This window comes from Aspergillus costaricaensis, assembly GCF_003184835.1.
Source record: "Aspergillus costaricaensis CBS 115574 unplaced genomic scaffold BO79scaffold_1, whole genome shotgun sequence".
Classification (NCBI taxonomy): Eukaryota; Fungi; Ascomycota; class Eurotiomycetes; order Eurotiales; family Aspergillaceae; genus Aspergillus; species Aspergillus costaricensis.
In genome coordinates, this window is record NW_020291801.1 from 1888940 (window position 1) to 1906825 (window position 17886).

At 50.2% G+C, this 17886-nt stretch overlaps 7 protein-coding genes and 1 non-coding gene across 8 annotated transcripts; 2 read left to right on the forward strand and 6 right to left on the reverse strand.

The window, feature by feature from the left end:
• Positions 1-13: 13 nt before the first annotated feature.
• Positions 14-689, reverse strand: BO79DRAFT_4452 (uncharacterized protein). Its single transcript, XM_025689262.1, has one exon. The coding sequence runs from the start codon at positions 591-593 to the stop codon at positions 213-215; it is 381 nt and encodes a 126-aa protein (XP_025545476.1). The 5' UTR covers positions 594-689; the 3' UTR covers positions 14-212.
• A 250-nt stretch (positions 690-939) lies between these two features.
• Positions 940-2302, reverse strand: BO79DRAFT_163602 (protein transporter YIF1). The gene is made up of 3 exons (XM_025679140.1): positions 1922-2302; positions 1302-1865; positions 940-1248 (listed from the first exon to the last, which is right to left on the reverse strand). The coding sequence occupies exons 1-3, from the start codon at positions 2207-2209 to the stop codon at positions 1033-1035; spliced, it is 1068 nt and encodes a 355-aa protein (XP_025545477.1). The 5' UTR covers positions 2210-2302; the 3' UTR covers positions 940-1032.
• A 118-nt stretch (positions 2303-2420) lies between these two features.
• Positions 2421-4612, forward strand: BO79DRAFT_163605 (signal recognition particle receptor subunit alpha). The gene is made up of 3 exons (XM_025679141.1): positions 2421-2718; positions 2779-3064; positions 3117-4612. The coding sequence occupies exons 1-3, from the start codon at positions 2500-2502 to the stop codon at positions 4550-4552; spliced, it is 1941 nt and encodes a 646-aa protein (XP_025545478.1). The 5' UTR covers positions 2421-2499; the 3' UTR covers positions 4553-4612.
• Positions 4613-4907: 295 nt separating this feature from the next.
• On the reverse strand, positions 4908-4979 carry BO79DRAFT_t6. Its single transcript has one exon. It is a non-coding gene; the product is annotated as a tRNA-Arg (tRNA).
• A 592-nt stretch (positions 4980-5571) lies between these two features.
• BO79DRAFT_163608 (MFS transporter) lies at positions 5572-7973 on the forward strand. Its single transcript, XM_025679142.1, has 3 exons — positions 5572-5652; positions 5786-7210; positions 7275-7973. The coding sequence occupies exons 2-3, from the start codon at positions 5786-5788 to the stop codon at positions 7563-7565; spliced, it is 1716 nt and encodes a 571-aa protein (XP_025545479.1). The 5' UTR covers positions 5572-5652; the 3' UTR covers positions 7566-7973.
• A 605-nt stretch (positions 7974-8578) lies between these two features.
• Positions 8579-12522, reverse strand: BO79DRAFT_261868 (tetratricopeptide repeat protein; the record flags this gene model as incomplete). Its single annotated transcript, XM_025686538.1, has 11 exons — positions 8579-9277; positions 9338-10840; positions 10888-11073; positions 11128-11214; positions 11265-11321; positions 11387-11589; positions 11727-11730; positions 11760-11920; positions 11953-12030; positions 12087-12329; positions 12404-12522. The coding sequence occupies 11 exons, from the start codon at positions 12520-12522 to the stop codon at positions 8634-8636; spliced, it is 3285 nt and encodes a 1094-aa protein (XP_025545480.1). The 3' UTR covers positions 8579-8633.
• A 726-nt stretch (positions 12523-13248) lies between these two features.
• Positions 13249-14080, reverse strand: BO79DRAFT_223698 (uncharacterized protein; the record flags this gene model as incomplete). The annotated part of the gene is made up of 4 exons (XM_025683622.1): positions 13249-13421; positions 13550-13765; position 13981; positions 14033-14080. 4 exons carry the CDS (start codon positions 14078-14080, stop codon positions 13249-13251), a joined length of 438 nt encoding a protein of 145 aa, XP_025545481.1.
• A 436-nt stretch (positions 14081-14516) lies between these two features.
• BO79DRAFT_163615 (F-box domain protein) lies at positions 14517-17793 on the reverse strand (the record flags this gene model as incomplete). Its single annotated transcript, XM_025679143.1, has 2 exons — positions 14517-15462; positions 15534-17793. The coding sequence occupies 2 exons, from the start codon at positions 17791-17793 to the stop codon at positions 14621-14623; spliced, it is 3102 nt and encodes a 1033-aa protein (XP_025545482.1). The 3' UTR covers positions 14517-14620.
• Between the last annotated feature and the right edge of the window lie 93 nt (positions 17794-17886).

Sequence of the window (17886 nt, forward strand, 5' to 3'; positions counted from 1 at the left end):
TCAACGCGATCTACTTTGCTTGTTCCTCTTGCTATCTTGCAGAACTTAAAAGGTCCAGACTCTGTCGACCTTTGAGCCATCTTGCATCAGAACATAATGTCGTTCTGTCCAGAACTACTCCGCCATCTTGTTTACTAACTCAAACTCCACCAGGGAGCTGGACTCTCCACACAATAACTGGTAAGCTCTTTCTACCTTGAAGCTTTCTCTGTTTACTTCCCCCTCCTCCTTACATGATGCGGTAATTTGCGATTGACCCAGTGTCTGTGAGCCCTCGCCGGGGTTCTTATACAGCACTGTCGCATGATATTCAATTTCTTACATATTCTGATATCCTCACTTCTACATTGTTTCTTGACACCATACATACCTTCATTGAGTCTCATCGCTAACATGTTGAAGACTAAACAGGTTTGCGCATTCATGCCACTCGACTCTACTGTTGCCAACAGCTCGCTCTTTCGGTACGTTGCCATTGCACTTCCTTGCTTGCACACCCCCCTCCAGTGATTAAAAAACTTTATCACGCCTAGATAGTAGTTGATGCCTTTGGCAATGAAATTTACTTCATCACCAAGATCTCTGAGGAGCATCTCATTCCACAATATTGTCACTCATTGCTTGTTTGACTGAGTTCTAACTCGTGGGATTATAGGATTTCCGATTGCGCTGCTATACAGCCATTAGCTAGAAAATATGAAATTGAATCTTTTATCATGAAAATTATGGACATTTTTGAGCTTGTAGAAATTTTATCTTGTAGAATCGTTGAGACCCCGCACCCTTCTGATCTATTCTGACCCCGTCCGACCAATGGCATTCGTGTATGATCCGCCCTCAGGTATGACTTCATGTTCTGCGTGACCAAATGCAGGTGAACAATGTCACCATATGCATTCCTGATCTATGAAAATAGTGATTTAATTCGATTTTACTGCTCTCCACAAAACGTACATGAATATGAACTAATATCCCTATCCCTTTTCATGAGGTCCGTCTATATCATTATGTGCAACCCGGTACGATATGACCCTACGCTGAACCAGTTGCTCCACCACGAGACGCAATCGACATCGGCCCCTCCCGACTCAGAACCCACATGAAAACGAACTGAATCACATAGGAGTAGATGAACAGGAACTGAGTGCGACGGTTACGTTGCGAGCGAGCAACCGTATGCATAGAACCAGTGCGCATAGACGCATCACTCGTAGAGTCCGGGAGAAGAACGTATTTCAGGGAACGGAGCTATGATGCGTCATTAGTACAGTCGTCAACAAAGCATACGGCCATGAACGTACCAGGAAGAAGGCATTAGCAAGGAAGGTGTAAATGAAGACGACCCAGCCAACCCAGCCGCCGGTTCCTCGGCCTGGCGTGAGGATCTCAGATGTCAACAGAGTGACAATGATGCCGACAAACTTGTATCCCGAATATGCCACCAGATCCAGCAGCTGTGACTCGTTGTTGATGCTGAGGATGTACATAGCCAGCTTCAAGCACATTATCTCGAACAAAATGACGGCGATAGCTGTGGTCGTGATCGAACCAAGCAGCTCCGGATGGAAGTTACCGCGGAATCCGGCCAGCATCGCTGAGAGAAGGATGTATGTGACAAGTGCCATGACGGGGATGTACATATCTGGGGAGTTGAGATCGTCACGCGGAGGCAGGAACATGGATGAGTATTGTTGCTGGGATATCTGGCCATTGGGGCCCGTTGAAGCTGTTGTAAGGCGTGCCTGTTGACGGGACCAAGGCTTGTGCCGCCAAGGGAAGAGAACGAGGGACAATTTGTTCAGGACATAAGAGTTGGAGACGTTGAAGTAGTGCTTGAGAGCTGGTATAGAGACATAGCGATTGAACTTGGCGCCTAGTTAGCAATGCTTCATCTATAGGCACCATTGACGCTGCTGCTTACGTTCTGCTCCATATATTCCTGTCCAGCTGCCATGGCGGTCTTTCCGACCTGGAATCCCATCTGCGCGGTGGGATCATTGATGAACCCCCCAAAGCCAGGAGCATATGTTCCGCTGCCACCCTGCGCAGGGGCGGGCTGATATGGGTTGCCATAGCCAGAGGTCTGAGGCTGCTGTGATGCCGGAGGCGGCGGCGAGCGCATCATGGGGACGGTCGAGACATGCTGAGGCACAGGATGGTGAAGGGGAGGGGACTGCGCCGGGGGTGGAGCGAACGACTGGCGGTACATGGTTCTTGGGTTGTAATGAAACTAGTTAAGAGGAGTTCAATAGTTAAAGATTGCCTTGCAAAGCTCGAGGGGTTGCCGAGACGGCAAATCGGGGGTGACTGGAGCGCAGAATGGGAGAAGGTTGAGGTGTGTTTCTACGTGGCTGAAGTCCTTCCCTTCGGATCACCGACAGATCAGCTTGCCGCCCGCAAATTCCCCACTGCGCGGATCTCGCCGTCCACTCCAACATCATTGTTCACTCGCCTCCGTACCCCAGTTTCACCAATACAGCATATCCACTTATTAGCAGCATGTTGGAAGCATTCGAGATCTTGACTGCCTCAGGGGTAGTCCTGTGGTCGAAGTCGTACGCGCCCGTCGGGGCGCATATTGTTAACAGCCTTATCAGTGATGTCTTCATTGAGGAAAAGGTCCAGCTTCAGGCAACGAGCAATGCCGCCCCGTCTTTTAAGAAAGAGAAGTACACTTTGAAGTGGAAAAGGGTGAAGGAATTTGACTTGATCTTCGTGGTATGTTGCAGTCTTCGACCTCGTCTCAGGTCTTCTGTCTCTGACCGCAACTCGCTCTAGGCCGTCTATCAGTCTCTCTTACAGCTTGGTTGGATCGATAAACTCCTGGACAATATCTCCACCCTGTATATCGATTTGTACAAGGACCAACTACGAAGTACCCGCGCAAGGATAGCACAATACCCCTTTGACAAATACTTTGACCAGCAAGTTCGGGAGCTTGAGGATAAGTCGGGGCCTATCTCTTCGGAGGCATTCGTGGCTCATGCGGTTGATAAGAAAGACCCGCTGGTTTCGTCTGACAATGGCGGCCCCCCTCCGCCACCAGTGCCTGGTCTTCTCAAAGGTATGTCTCAAAAAGGGCTTCATAGATTGTAATAATGCTAACATTTCTAAAGCGCAGCATCAAGCTGCGCTAGCCGGGGCGACCTCTGATGAGAGTACGCCACCACACACCCCGGATACATCGCGGTCATCCACCCCTGTTGCGAACCACATCATAACTGCCAAGGGAGGACCAGCTGGCCGAGTTTCGCGTCGTGCACGCAAGGCCGCTAATGCCAGCGCCAATGTTTCCTCAGGCGACGAAACCCGCAAAGGAAAGACACCCAAGAGCGGCAAAAAGATGCGCAAATGGGATGCCGATGGATTTGCCGATGAGGATGATGGTCAGGTCCTCGACTACTCAGCCCATGCTGACGGTGAAGAAGCGGCTGCTCCGGCTGTGGAAGGCGTGTCGCAAGATTCTTGGGGACACAGAACTGGCAAGGGCCAGTTCGTACTGAAAGATTTGGGAGATGAAGTTCACTCTATCTTGGAAAATGCAGGCAGCGACAAAGCGAAGGATGCGTCCTCTGCTGGCTTCGTCGGTTCAGGATTCAATGCAATTGGAGGTCTTCTGCGTAACATCGTGGGCGGAAAGACCCTTACCGAAGCGGATTTGGAGAAGCCCTTGAAGACCATGGAAGATCATTTGTTGAAGAAGAACGTCGCACGCGAGGCTGCGGTCCGGCTGTGCGAGGGTGTCAAGCGGGAGCTCGTGGGGAAGAAAACAGGCAATTTCCAAAGTGTGGATGCTGCTTTGCGCTCGGCCATGGAGTCGTCTCTTCGGAAAATACTGACGCCTACCTCCTCTCTTGACCTGCTTCGTGAAATCGATGCAGTTACGTCTCCCACTAGCAAGCAGCAGGCTCCTCGTCCTTATGTTATCTCAATCGTTGGTGTCAACGGCGTTGGAAAGTCAACGAATTTGGGAAAGATTTGCTATTTTCTGCTGCAGAACAAATACCGTGTTCTCATCGCCGCATGCGATACCTTCCGATCTGGAGCTGTGGAACAGCTACGTGTTCATGCACGGAACCTCAAGGAACTCAGTGCCCGCGAGAACGCTGGCGAGGTTGAGCTGTACGAGAAGGGCTACGGAAAGGATGCAGCGAACGTGGCGAAGGATGCTGTCGAATACGGAGCTGCCAACCACTTCGACGTCGTGCTTATCGATACTGCCGGCCGCCGGCACAACGACCAGCGCCTCATGTCCTCGCTCGAGAAGTTTGCTAAATTCGCTAACCCAGACAAGATCTTCATGGTCGGCGAAGCCCTGGTTGGCACGGACAGTGTGATGCAGGCTCGCAATTTCAACCAGGCCTTCGGTACTGGGCGAAACCTTGACGGCTTCATCATCAGCAAATGTGATACAGTTGGTGACATGGTGGGCACCCTGGTCAGCATGGTGCATGCTACGGGTATTCCCATCGTCTTCTTGGGAGTTGGTCAGCATTACGGTGACCTGAGAGGACTCAGTGTTCCTTGGGCTGTCAATTTGTTGATGAAGTGATTGGCGCGCAGGTTACATTTATGCAGTTACCGGCGAGTAATGAATAGGACTGTGATGAAGAATCATGAAAATCCTACGTAGGCTAGTTCACTCTGTTCATGGTCTTGATCGGATGACAGTGCAGCGTCGCTTCTAAGACCGCGCTTTATCATAAGCCATGGCAATGGTCCCGGCAGGACGCTACACGAGCTGACCGCGCATATTATCTGCGATGGAATGATTGATTAAGACGTAGTAGATGTGATATATGTAAAATTCAAAGAAAAATAAAAAAGAAAAAAGAAAAACAACATAGACATGAAGACAAAGATGCCAAAGACTGAATTGAAAATGAAAAATAAATTTCCAAAAAGAATGACCTACGCAGGATTCGAACCTGCAATCTCTTGATCCGTAGTCAAGCGCCTTACCATTGGGCCAGCAGGCCAGCTGATATATTTGGAGGTATATAAAATGACATAAGTGGGAGGTTCAAAACCTAACTCCAATTTTATAGATTCCAGTTCACTGAAGCATCGCAGAGAAACCCTTGGTTCTGTGAAGACACTTACCGCACACCTCTTGGTAGTTATCCTAGAAAGCCCTTAAAACAGGCGGGTGTTGCAATCCGTAGCTGGTTACCTCCCGGGGAATGCCACCGGCACAGAGGGCGCAGCACTTCGCCGCTTGCAAATGAGTCAGTCCATTCCGAGGATACGTAAAGCCCTGTGACATTGGGAGTAATTTCCCGTGCGATAACAGTCATATACATCATACAACTGCTGTTGAGAACAGTTCACTATCAGACCTGTCATATCAATCCAGTCGACAGCCACCGGATGACTCAGCCGTGGTTCTTCCAGTCCAGCCAGAACGCTTACATCATCTGCATGGGTTTGCCGGGGCTCCTCCGCACTTGACTATCCAGGCACATCTTCCTTGTTTTGACATTCTCTCGATTCTAGACAGCTTCTGCTTTGCTTAGGATCTTCATCTCCAGTCTCGAACAATACGTGCGCGTCATTGACATCATTTGCGACTATAGTTCGCTGCTGTTGCCCCGGATCCACCCCCGAGTCTTCTTTTCTGGGGGCTCCAACGCCCCCCGCATCGCGAACGAGGTAGTGGCAATTGAAGCCATTCGTCATTGCTCCGATTGTTGGTGAGGCTAAGCCACCGCCTCTATCGCGCTATTATCTGGGAAATACCTGAAAATTGCTATACGAACTCGCGTACTACCACTGTTCTGCCGAGATGAGGACAGAAGAGCACAATCCGCTGAATCGGCGACATTCCTCTACGCTGCACTATCAGACCTTCGACACCCCGCCGCCGAAATCTCGCGGAAGACCGAACTCCGGCCAGTCTGGATCATCAGGCGACGACTCGCATCACCAACCAAGCGACTCTCAAAATGGATCGGGACACGGATCTCCCCTGCCGAAGAAACAGATGGCGGTTCTGGCGATGATATCCCTCTGCGAACAGACGGCCTTCAACTCCGTCAGTCCTTACCTACCCGATATGGCGTCCTCATTTCCCGAAGTCGAACCGGATATGGTCGGGGTATACGTCGGAGCGATTGCTACTGCGTTCGCAGTAGCACAGCTGATCACAAATTACTTCTGGGGCTGGTTATCTGATAGGATAGGACGGAAACCGGTTATTCTGCTGGGTACAATCCTCACGGCGGCTTGCTTCTGCGCTTTTGGATTTTGCAGAACGCTTTACCAGGCAATTGTTGTTCAGGCGATGATGGGCGCCGTCAATGGCAACCAAGGTCTGGTGTCTACTTGCCTGGGCGAGATTACTGATCGGAGCAATCAGTCGAAGGCCTTCACCTACCTGCCTGTTCTTTATGGTATTGGTGGCATAACTGGACCTCTGTTAGGAGGCCTATTGGTCTTCGAGCGGAATCCCTTTGACAAAAGCCAACCCAACCCCTTCCCGTACCTCATGCCGAATCTGCTCGCCGGTGGAGTCTTAGTTGTGGACTTCGTCCTGTCAATATTCTTCCTCGAAGAGAGTTTGGAGGACGCAGAGACCTTACCCGATTTTAAGCAGAGAGTCCGTGCTTTATTCGCGTGGTTGTGGGAGTGGACTAGCTCTGCAAAGAGCGCGAGTCGGGTAAAACCACCACATGCTGGCAATTATCGCCACCTTCGTTCGAGCTCGTACGAAAGTCAGGATCATGATAGCGAACTAGACTCGGCATCTGAGGTATCGGAAACTCACCAGACCCACCATGAGTCGTTGACACGAAGTGAGATTTTCAATCGGGATACTGTGCTGCTCCTTTTGACCTATCTCATTTTCGCTCTCTGCAACGTTGCTTTCAACTCATTGTTTCCTATCTTTTCGCAAGCCCGCCCCCCACTTGGGCGTGGCCTGACCCCTTCGGAGATCGGTCTTGCTCAAGGATTTTCTGGTTTTGTTACAATTATTTTCCAAATATGCATTTTCGGCAAATTGAGAGATAAGATGGGAAACCGCTGGTCTTACCGAGCGGGCCTGTTTGGCTTCGTCATTTCGTTCCTGCTCATGCCTTTTGTCGGATATAAGAGCAATGGGGGCAATGGCATAAGTGGGAAGACCGCGCTTTTGGCGATCGAGTTGTGCTTTGCGTTGCTCGTCAAAACGGTCGCCTCAGTTGGCGGACTGACAAGTGCACTTCTACTGGTAAGTAGTTGGCTATCTCTGTTATGACACAAGAAGAATATTAGGCTAACTCTGGTTAACCTAGATTACCAACTCCGCCCCGGATCATGCCGTCTTAGGATCCCTCAACGGACTCGCTCAGACCCTTTCAGCCGCAGGCCGTGCAGTCGGCCCATTCCTATCCGGCAGCCTATTCTCTCTTGCATCCAGACTCAAGCACAAAGGAGAAGCCATGCCATTCGGCGTTTTCGCCGCCGTCTCCTTTGTCGGGTTTATCCTGAGTTTCGGCATCCGAGGCCGTTCCCTCGAAGCCGAGGACTGGGAAAGCGACAGCGACGACACTTACAAGTCAGATGATGACGAAGCCGACGCGTGAGAGGGGCACTGTGTGCGCCCTTATTATTCCTACCCATCAATCAATCACCGATCCTTAAACCGAGCTAAAACAAGAATAATCTTTACGACCTCACGATTTATCACTTACATTTCCGTTCCATAGACAAGAGCACGCCTTTCGCTGATTACCTTCCTGGCCTCGAGGACATTCCTATTTGAGCACAATATTTTCATGGTGCATTTTCATTCATCCATTCCTATTTTTCCCCAATGCATACAAACATGCATGGTGTTTGGCGTCGTTATATGCGCGCATTGTATATGCTGGTCTGGACGACAAGACTTCTTTTGATTTGGACTACGGATAGATATTGATAGCCCTGGGTGTTTCTTTTTCGTTGACCTCTACTACTACTACTACTACTAGATAGACCGGTCGTGTCGTGTTCCAGTCACGCTTTCTTCCTTCCTTTCTTTCGCCTCTTATTGGCAACTGTATCAATAAATAGGATGTTGATTTGCGGTTTAGCTTATGATGTACCCTTCCTTGCCTTCCTTCTTAGAATTTGAAACTCGATCACTGCTTGATCTTGCATTGCAATCTACCCATCTGAACATAGTGCTCACTTTTCCCAAATACTCAATGTACATAACATACAACAAACAACATTGAAAGCTAGTAAAAACCACATAAGAGATACACGTACAGCTTGTACAGATATCTGACATCAAGGGAAAATACTAATATCCAAATGAAGCTTCGACTGAAGCCGGACGAGGACGATCCAGATAGCCGAGAGAAGTGGTATCGACTTATAGGATAGTAAGTAAAGAAAATGAGAAATGAAAAAAATGCCAAAACAATATGATCTCAAGATTATATATAAAATCTCGGACATGATAAATCACAGACACTGCACTCATGGAGAATCACACATAGTAGTAACTAACAACACATGAAAAACACAGTAAGAAACTTCATATGTAGTAGCAGTAGCAGTAGTAGCAAACACGGAAATGAAACACACACAAGAAACAGAACGAAGGGAATCCCGAGAGGTTAGTTCGATTACCGATATCATATATCTCAATGCGATGGCGTTTCGACTTAATCTTTCCACACCCATTCAAAAACGTACATGAACGGCTCATACGGATAGGTAGTAGTTACGACAAGTCCCTGGGCGTATTCGACCAGGTCTTTGTTGGGGATATCAAGGGCTCGGAAGCGTTCCTTTTCGCCACCGCCGCCACGGACTCGTACGCGCTTATCGACCAAGGCGCGGAGCATTTTCTTCCCCGGAGCGACGAGAAGATATCTTGCTTCTTCTGTTGGGTCAGAGCCGGGGGATGCGGGGGCGTAGAAAGTAGAATCTTGACGCTCTGGGGTGGTCCATTGGACTTTGCTGGGCGGGAAGAGATGTGGAGGGTTGTTGATCATGGTGTAGCGGATGTCGGATTCGCGGGCGAAGACGATGACTGTGTTAACGTCTGGGTTGAGTTTCATCCGGAAGGTAGTGAATTTGCGATGGTCGAGATGGTAAGCGGTACTGGCTGTTATATTGACAGGTCGGGTGGTGTCGAGTTGGCGGATTCTAGTGATCGCAAGGTCGCGTGCTGGGACGGGGCATTTGTGCTTCATTCGGATGGACTTGGATTCGAGACGGGTGACGGATGGGATACATTGGGAAGCATGGGAGGCTGAGGCAGCCTTGTGACATATGTCATTGCAGAAACGGAAGATATTACAGGCTGGTCGTTGCGTATTAGGTTAGAATTGCGCGTGGGAAAGGCAAGGGAAGGGATACCTACTGTTGCACAAGGTGGTGGTAGGGGTGCCGCACTTCTCACACGGCCCGGGCTCATGCAATGCCCAATCTTGCTTCTCAGCTGCGAGCATATTTCTTCGTCCGTTGAGGGCCAATATCCTCTCCTCGGCGAACCCTATCCTCGTCTCCAGGTAGCGGTCTTCCGGGGTTCGTCGCGCCATATGGACTATCTGTTTGTAGGCAAGTATGGCCTTGTCGATAGAGTCGAGTTGTTCGTGGGAGACACAGAGGGCGCTGAGAGCATCATACGTTTCGATTGCTTCTGGTCCCTTGATGGCCAACCAGTCTTCGACCAAAGATTCGAAAATATTCGCAGCATCCCGATAGAGGCCAGCGTTGATATACGATCGTCCTAAATGTTGGATGACCCGCAGGGCGTCTGGTTCCTGAGAATGTTGATATTGATCAAGAATGTCATTTATTTCACTTGGAAAGTCAAAATTCTCAGAGCATTCAAGATACCGAATGACCGCTTCTCTTGTGATAGGACTGGTAATACCGAAGACTGCCTTGTAATGTGGGATGGTTCGGCCACAGATCATTTGCGCCTCCTTGTTCAGGTCAAGTTGGTGGTACAGGAGAGATAATTGGTTCTTTGCAGTCAATGTTCTTTCATTATGCAGCCCAAAAACCGTATCGAGTGCCGGGGCTGCTTTCTCCAGAAGGAGGAGGGCCGATTCCTTATCACCTAAAGCGACCTTCAGCGTGGCAAGATCCTGCATGCTCTTCAGAGTCTCTGGGTCGTTGTGCCCCAATGTCTTCAAGCGACCTGCAAACGAGCGCTCGTATAAAGCTGCTGCTTGTGTAGCATATCCATCCTTTGAATCGAGCGCTCCTAGGTCATGCAGAATGGCGAAATTATCGGGATGGTCGCGCCCAAACGTCCGCTTGAATAATCCAAGAGCCGTCAAATAACAGACAGTCGCCTCTTGTGTCCTTTCCAAATGGCGATATACCCGTCCCAAGGAATGGAGAAGTACCGCTCGGCAATGCTTGTCATTATCTAATGCTGGACACTCATCGAGCAATCTCAGCGCATTGTGAAATTTGCTCATTGCAGTTTCCAGATTCCCCTGATTCAGAGCATTCTGGGCTCGCATCTGTTCGTGGAGAATACGAGACCAAACGCTTGCAGCCGCGAGCTCGTCTTTAATCTGTAGGAAAAGCTGGGCAATCTCATCAATCTTCAATATTCTTTGACGCCCAGATGCATCGTGAACAATTGCGCCGCCCGAGATATGCTGGGTGTGGATGAAGATATTCTGCGTTTCCCGTAGCAAGGCCATGTATTCGGTTTCCGCGACAGATTCCTGCGTAGGCTCAGTCACCTGCGTCCGGCCATCCGTCGAAACCACGTCACTCTTCCGGGTCGTTTCTGCTCTTCTTTCGCTTCGCGTGTACTTGGTGACAAACGAGAACCGTATGGTGTTCGCTCTCTTAATCAACTTCTTACCGCGATCTGAGGTAGATCGTGCACGCGAGACACCTACAGTAGTGAGTGCTAATTCGGTAGATTGGCTTCAGCATACTGACCTTTGGGGACCTTGCGACCGAAGAGTCTCTGCAAGAATGATTGCCTCCATGAGGCTCTTTGTTGCGCTTGCGGGCGTTCTTTCTCAGCCTGGCCACTCCGGAGCTCGTTCTTAGGGCCCGGACGACCGCTTTCCTCTTCACAGAGCGTCCTTTTAGACTCCACCATGGATCCATTATAATTAACTCCTATAGACAGAATGTTAGCTGAGCTTCTGGCTGTCTAGTCGGCTTCATATATACCATTCGTAGCGTAGCTCATTGTTGACAGAGCTGTTCCCGGCTCATTGTTGCCTTCAATTTGCTGATAGATGCCGTGGGGGGCATGTACTGCCAATCCAATTAGCAATTAGAGATAATCAGAGAACCTGGCGGCATACCTCGTTCCAGGTCATATAGCCCCGAAAATCCGATAGCGACCAGCTCATCCTCCTCTCCTTGTGAGAACTCTTAGCTGTATTAGTACGGAAAGTATTCAATGATTGATTGGGAGATAACGTACTTCTGAGCGACCATGAATCACGTATCTTTCGGGCTTTTTTGGAAAAGGACTGGTCCCCAGCGCCGTTCGTTGAGGGGACTTTGGAACCCATGGAGCCTTTTTGCGTAAAGCTAGAACTTCGACTGTGATTAGCACTGGCCATGTCCCTCGCCGTGCCCCTAACAACGATGTCGTCCCGCGGATCGTTCAAGATCGGCTGGTATCTGCAGTCCTGACGTCAGAAAAAGTGTCCACTGCACACCTAGAAGCTCGAGCACGAGGAATTACTGACGAGACATTGCATGGTTCACCGCAATGCTTGCAGTCAACAAAAAATGGCGTATCTGAGACTCGGTTAGACCCCGCTAGTGATAAAGACAGTGGCGGATCATACTTCGTTGCCGATCAAGCCCTTCCTCACCATCGCCAAATGTGAATGGCCTTTCACAGTTGCCACAGAAAAAGCAAATCGGCCGGGAGTTGAGCGGGATGAAACGTTTCTCAACACGGTAACCTTTCGTGATTAGACTATAACGGTAGCTCCAGTCAGCAATTCTGTCTAGACAAATTGGACAAGGATCAGATACCGGTCCCGCGTCATCACATATACGGCAATTGCAGTGCCAGGACAGTATTTCGTTAGATAATGATGTTTCAACTCGCTTCTGCATGACATGTCAAAGTCTGTACCGATCAAGGGGAATATCAGGTTCGGCCGTACAGCGAAGAAAAAACCGCATTGCAGTCGGGACAATTGATATCCACTGCACCGAATATAGTCCCATCATCGTCTCGGAACGGAGGAAAACAACGCAAAGCCTCCTTCGTATTTGCAACACCGGGATAAGCATCATCCGTCTCTGCCAACCAGATTAGTCCCAGTTTTAGCCGATGCAAATACAACCACAGGCTGCACCCATATGTAGGTAGCCGGGGGGCAGCATACCGCTCGTAGATCTGCCGACTAAAGACAGCAGCACGTCTGAGGCTCTTAGAACACGGCCTTTGGCCTCGAATCTATTTGGAGCACCCTGTAACGAATTCCTCAGGATGATATCTGTATCGAATTGTCGCTTTGCCTCCGTCTGCAGCCCTCGAATGTCGCCGAAATCTCTGACCAATCGATATCGTGGGTTAGTTGTTGATTGATCATCCATACAGGCTGCAGCCATGACAGCACAGGAATGCGTGAACTTACCTCTGAACCGACAGGTTAGCGTCGGGAACGGATTCCGTAGCCATCTTGGGGGGAGGTGAAGAAGATGCACAAGGACAGGAGAATGAGAGGGAAAAACGTTGAAGATGTGCGGCTGTCCGTTTCAAACAAAATGTCGGGAAGAGATCAGACCCTCAAAAGTCAGGATGAGGCGTCACTTTTAATGAGCTGTTGGACATGCTGGCGCAGATACATACATATGCAGGTCAGCCGGTGGTCTTGTCTAGAAGTAAACGGCGGTGCCCCATTCTTGATGGATTCTAGGAGGGACTGGGGAAGTTTCTCCTCTAGCGCTAACGCTTGTCATCCCTCGCATGTTAGTCTGGAACAAAGCTTGCGAAGGAGAGGCGCTTGAGTTCAGTGAAAAGTGATATATTGGACGATTGATCGATTGGAATGCCGAGGGAGGGATGGACGACAGGGTTGGTTGGTAGGCTTTGCCGCTCATTTTCTTGCATCACCAGCATCGATAACATTATCTTGATTCCACAAACTGACCGACCGCCTTGATGCAGCCAGTGAGTGCAATGCCTGTGTCCCCCTCGTTTTCCTCCCTGCAATAAACAAACCGACCCCCCTTGCGTCGAACAAGTTCGAGGGTCAAACCTGTCCGCGCCTCTCTGTTCTCACCGCATTATGTCTGTCCCTAAGTCGAGCCATAGATATATCATATCATATCGATCTTTCCTTTCCCTTTATTTGCTTTGCTCATGATTTCTCCCAGTCTAAGCAATGCTATTGGCACATCATTCGTCAGATCTCCCAGGCTGAGTCGTGCTTCTCGGCGAAGACTCGAAAAAAAGCAAAGGGAAGCCTCGTTTGCGATCGTCGGGGGCCCTTCTCTCCTCCCGAGTTGATACATCACAACCGCGTCAGGGACGTTTCCAATAATTGGCTAGACCACGAGATAGTTCCAGCAATATCCATGCCAGTCGAACTGCTTCGAAGGACATGTCAAGGTTGGGGACCCCAATGAATAAAAGAACATGCTGGGTCTTTGGCTGTCAGCTGAAGCACGTCCGGACGTGCGTGCAAGCGGGATCCATTCGACCTCACCGTGTCCATGACAGCTTGCATAAAGTAATGAAGCTTCCTGCAAGTTAGGAAACTAGAATAGAACACCCGAAGAAGCACCAAGGAACCGGGTGGGATGAGCGTCGAAGGCAATTTCCCGAGACAATAGTCTGGAAGTTTGTTTCAGGCCCGATTTGTCACATCGGAAATAGTTATAATTAACCATTAAACTTTCACCCTTTTGTTCGATGCTCTGGCCACTCTCTCCAGGGCGTCAGGGAAAGAACGCCCGCCGAAGCAGATGGCTTTCGAAAGTTGAGTTGGCTTGGGTTGAGACGGGAAGGTTCGGGATTTCCGCTGGCCTGTAAGGATAGGATAGCCTTACCCTCAACACGGTCCGTCGGCCCTCTTACAGTACGTGGACTGGCGTGACGTACCGGCTGATGAACAATCTCAAATGCTCTCGACACAGAATAGATGATCATTTTGCCATCATCCAGGGCTCCTGCTAGCTTTCCGTCCATCGCTGAGCTCCTTGCAAATCGGGTGACGAAGGCCGCCTTGATTTCTAAAGCTGCGCCATTTCAGCACTATAAGCCTGGGTGAACAGTTTCAAGAAGGGGGCTCCGGAATTGCTACAGAATGATGCTGGAATTTGGAAGGTATATCCCTAAGAAAGAGAGGGGGTTATCCAGTAGATCAGCGGGCGTCCCTGTAAGCTCCAGCTCCGCTAAAAGAGGAGTCTAGAACAATGTCTAATCATGGTTCTTCAGAAACTTGGATGGTCAAGATTTGAATGGTAAAATATGGCTATACACGCTTGTAGTAGAGATGGAAGTAACAAAGAAATTGTGGTACACAGTGGTATCAACCCAAACAACAACGCCTTAGAGTTAAAGGAAACCCTTGGAAGAAGGCAGGCCGTAATGCAATGCAATTATGAATCAGAATATACAACAACTGCAGGCCTAGCTGCCATTGATGTGAAGGTAATGCGACAACGGTTCTTGAGGATGTATTGCTGCTCAAGCCCATTTCCAGCCTGAATGTCTCGACTCCGGACTGTTGATGACCGAGGAGAGAAAGCTTTTGCGTTTCCTCAGGGAAAATCCCCTGCTGCTCTGCTCATGGGTCCTGCGTTCCCTGGTGAGTAAAGATATCGCCGCATTCATGTTTATACCTTCGCCACTGTCTGTTATCTTGAGGGCCCACTTGGCATCCTCTTCCGCAAAGCCAAGCTCTCGAACCATTATGTCAATGGCGTGGTCAACAGGGTCGCGGACCTGTGGTGGGTAGTACCCTGGTGTGACTGGGTGGAGGGGTTGCATATAGGACACGTTTGTCACGTAAGAGTGGGTAGTAGGCGGTATCTCTATCCTTGACACAGACATTGGCGGCTGAGGCGCGGGCGGAAGGCCTTCTAGGCGGCTCATGATGGTCGCATAATGAGATATGGGCCGTTCTTCAGCAAGCATAGGATTGGGTGGACTGGGCTGCTGCTGCCTCTGATTCCTTAATTGGGCAGAATAGGCAGCTTGCCGTCGGCGATGGAAGTCAGGCGAAGTCTCTCTCTCGCCGGGGACGTTAGACGTTTGTGATACATCATGCAATCCCGAAGGTTGAGAGCCAAAGCCAGGAGAGCGCATTGACACCTGAGAAGTACTACTTCCCCGTGGCTGGCAAGCTTTCGACACAGCCTCTCTCAGGAACGACGAACGGCTCGCACCAGTGTCAGATGCTTCCCAGTTTGTCAAGCCCATCGAATGGGCTCTCTGGAAAACAGCAGTAGTGTTGTCATAGGGATGAATTGAGCCGAGCACCAAGACTGCTGAAAGTCCAAGTGTGAGAATGTAGTAGGTCCACTCCTCTGCTCACACGGGTTAGCGATTTGGTAACAGTGAGACCAACGACAACCTCACCAAGGTGAGATTCGCTTACCTAGAACTGCTTCTTCCTTGGCAGAATCATTTGCCTCTACATTATGCCCGTCGAATACTCCAGTTGCTCGTGCTTCAATACACTTACCGTGCATTGGCTGAAGAAGCACACCTAAGCAGGTCCATATCTCCGTCATATCAAGAAGCTGCTCCTTTGATAAGCCTCCTGTATTGCCGCCCCCGAATCCCGCAGGAGGTTCGAACAAAACGCTATTCGCGTCATATGGATCGGCTATAGACGTGAAGTCCGAGACACGTCGGTTCCTGGCTACCTTGCCACCCCTCAACCAATCCAACTGCCCCGCGATGTCTCCCTCTCTACCTTTCCCGGAACCGAAAAGGCGACAGAAAGTCCAAACCCGCCAAAAGGCATCATCGACCTCGGCGGCACGAACATCATCGGTGCCGGATAGCCCACGGATCGTTTCGGGGTGCAGAAAAGTCCCACAACGAGCTAGTATAAGCGATTTGAGATGAGCCAGTGTGTATATATCCTCGGCATAGCGCTTGAGATAGCGGCAGGGCGTGTATTCAGGCACAGGGGCGTCAGGATCCAGCACAAATTGCCATTCAGTATCCCATGGCGGACTCATTTCGCGCAACTCCCACGCTGGCGCAGACATGGCGAATACAGCTATCCTCATAAGCTTCAGCTCGTGCCTCTTAAATACCCGATAAAAGTCTCTGCGAACTACCGCAACATTGAAAAGGTCATCAAGGGAGGTGATATGCTCCAAGACCGTTAAAATAACGCGGTCAGGCAGAGTAGCAGGCATTGCTCCAATAGACACACTGACAGATACCCTGACAGGTACATCGATCGCAGTGGTAGTATCGCCTTGCAGCTCGGCTGGCGGTTGTGGGGAACCGCCCTCCAGCTCATAGACCATCGCTGAAGTTTGCGAAGTTTGTTGATGTTGACGAGTGGCTGGTATACCATCGAGTTTACTGTACGATACGAAATACTTATCTCCGACAGAGGCACCCCTCGCTCTCTCATGCGGCCTTCTCAGCTGTTCAGGGCCCTCATGAGTGCTGTGGATGTTGTCTCTTTTCCGACCGGACTCCCCCATTTCCTTTGTCTGAAGGCGGGGAAGCCTCATCCGAAGTTCCTTCTCCCCGCCAGCGGAAAGAGGTCTCTCACGGAAACCAATGACTGAAGATCCCTGTAACTCAGCGATCTCGCCGTCTCCAAGTTCTGCGACAGCTGGCTGATGTAAGATGCTGGCCCTGTAGGATTCCGGTTCTGACTTGGAGCTGGTGTTACTGGTGGATCGCTGATGGACACGACTCAGTTTCCGACCGAAAGCTGGTACTGAGAAGGAAAAGGACGGTTTGTTCTTCAGCGATTTCTTTGTTTGTTTCACATCTTCGCGGGATTTGACTTTGTGGATCTGACGATTGTTATGCACGCTAGCAGGGGGTCGAGGGGCTGGTCGGGTCGCAACCATGTCCATATTGCCTCTACTAATCTGCAGAGGCCCGTCTAGAATCTGAAGAGGACTGCGAGGAGAGAGTTGCGCGGGAGGCTGCTGCTGCTCACCGAGTCCGGCTAGAGTCCTCTCCAGGTCGTTGCACGCCTGCGACAACGTCGGATGATGATGGCTTGCATGCTTCTTTGACCGTGGCGGAGGGTCCAAGCGACCAACATATCCGGGTCTTCTATCGTGCATTTGAGGGGTTTTATGGCGGATTGAGAGTGGAGTCAATTCAATAGGGGGCTCCTGAGGCAGAGGCTTGTCTTTGGACTGAGCAATTGAAGAGCGGCTCGGGAACGGAGGAGGAATTTGATGCGCATATTTTGACTCGTCAAAGACGCCAGCCTTTGTGGGTGACGTTATGTGAAGACTATCCACCAACTTATGAACTGGTGATGTAGCTTCGGATCCCTGACTCGTCAAGGAAGACCGGCTAGTGTAACTTGATGACCTGTTATCCGCCACATCTTCAGACGACAGAGAAGAAGGTCCTTTGCTCCTTCTTTCCGGTTGCTGTGAGGGGCCGTCAATATGAGGCGGGCCCTTCGTGTGAGGTTGCGGAAAGGGCGGATTTGTACTGTTAGTAGGGGACGCCAAGGAGAAGTGAGAGGAGAGTTCGGGGAAAAAGCGAGCCCAGCGAGTTCCAGACCATGGAGGTGCTCTCTCAGAAATAGGCGAAATAGAATCGTCATCGTCGTCTTCGTCATCTCCAGCAAAGTCATCGTCCACCATGTATGGGGCATCTGATGCCTTCTCTTCAGGAGGGGGAGAAGTTGGTCCCATAGCGACAGCGGTGGGTTGTGGAACGGGTGAATTGCGCTTAGGCAAGTCCAGCACCTCCATCTTTGGGACTGAGGGGGCCTTTAACTAGCCCTA

What these genes read in the sequence shown, in the direction of transcription:
- BO79DRAFT_4452 (XM_025689262.1), bottom strand. Translation starts at nt 593, where the DNA reads ATGCTCCTCAGAGATCTTGGTGATGAAGTAAATTTCATTGCCAAAGGC.
- BO79DRAFT_163602 (XM_025679140.1), bottom strand. Translation starts at nt 2,209, where the DNA reads ATGTACCGCCAGTCGTTCGCTCCACCCCCGGCGCAGTCCCCTCCCCTT. An exon ending in AGGAATATATGGAGCAGAAC is followed by an intron (nt 1,866 to 1,921) that starts GTAAGCAGCAGC and finishes CTAGGCGCCAAG; the next exon opens with TTCAATCGCTATGTCTCTAT. An exon ending in TTGCTAATGCCTTCTTCCTG is followed by an intron (nt 1,249 to 1,301) that starts GTACGTTCATGG and finishes GACGCATCATAG; the next exon opens with CTCCGTTCCCTGAAATACGT.
- BO79DRAFT_163605 (XM_025679141.1), top strand. Translation starts at nt 2,500, where the DNA reads ATGTTGGAAGCATTCGAGATCTTGACTGCCTCAGGGGTAGTCCTGTGG. An exon ending in AATTTGACTTGATCTTCGTG is followed by an intron (nt 2,719 to 2,778) that starts GTATGTTGCAGT and finishes AACTCGCTCTAG; the next exon opens with GCCGTCTATCAGTCTCTCTT. An exon ending in AGTGCCTGGTCTTCTCAAAG is followed by an intron (nt 3,065 to 3,116) that starts GTATGTCTCAAA and finishes ACATTTCTAAAG; the next exon opens with CGCAGCATCAAGCTGCGCTA.
- BO79DRAFT_163608 (XM_025679142.1), top strand. Translation starts at nt 5,786, where the DNA reads ATGAGGACAGAAGAGCACAATCCGCTGAATCGGCGACATTCCTCTACG. An exon ending in TGACAAGTGCACTTCTACTG is followed by an intron (nt 7,211 to 7,274) that starts GTAAGTAGTTGG and finishes TGGTTAACCTAG; the next exon opens with ATTACCAACTCCGCCCCGGA.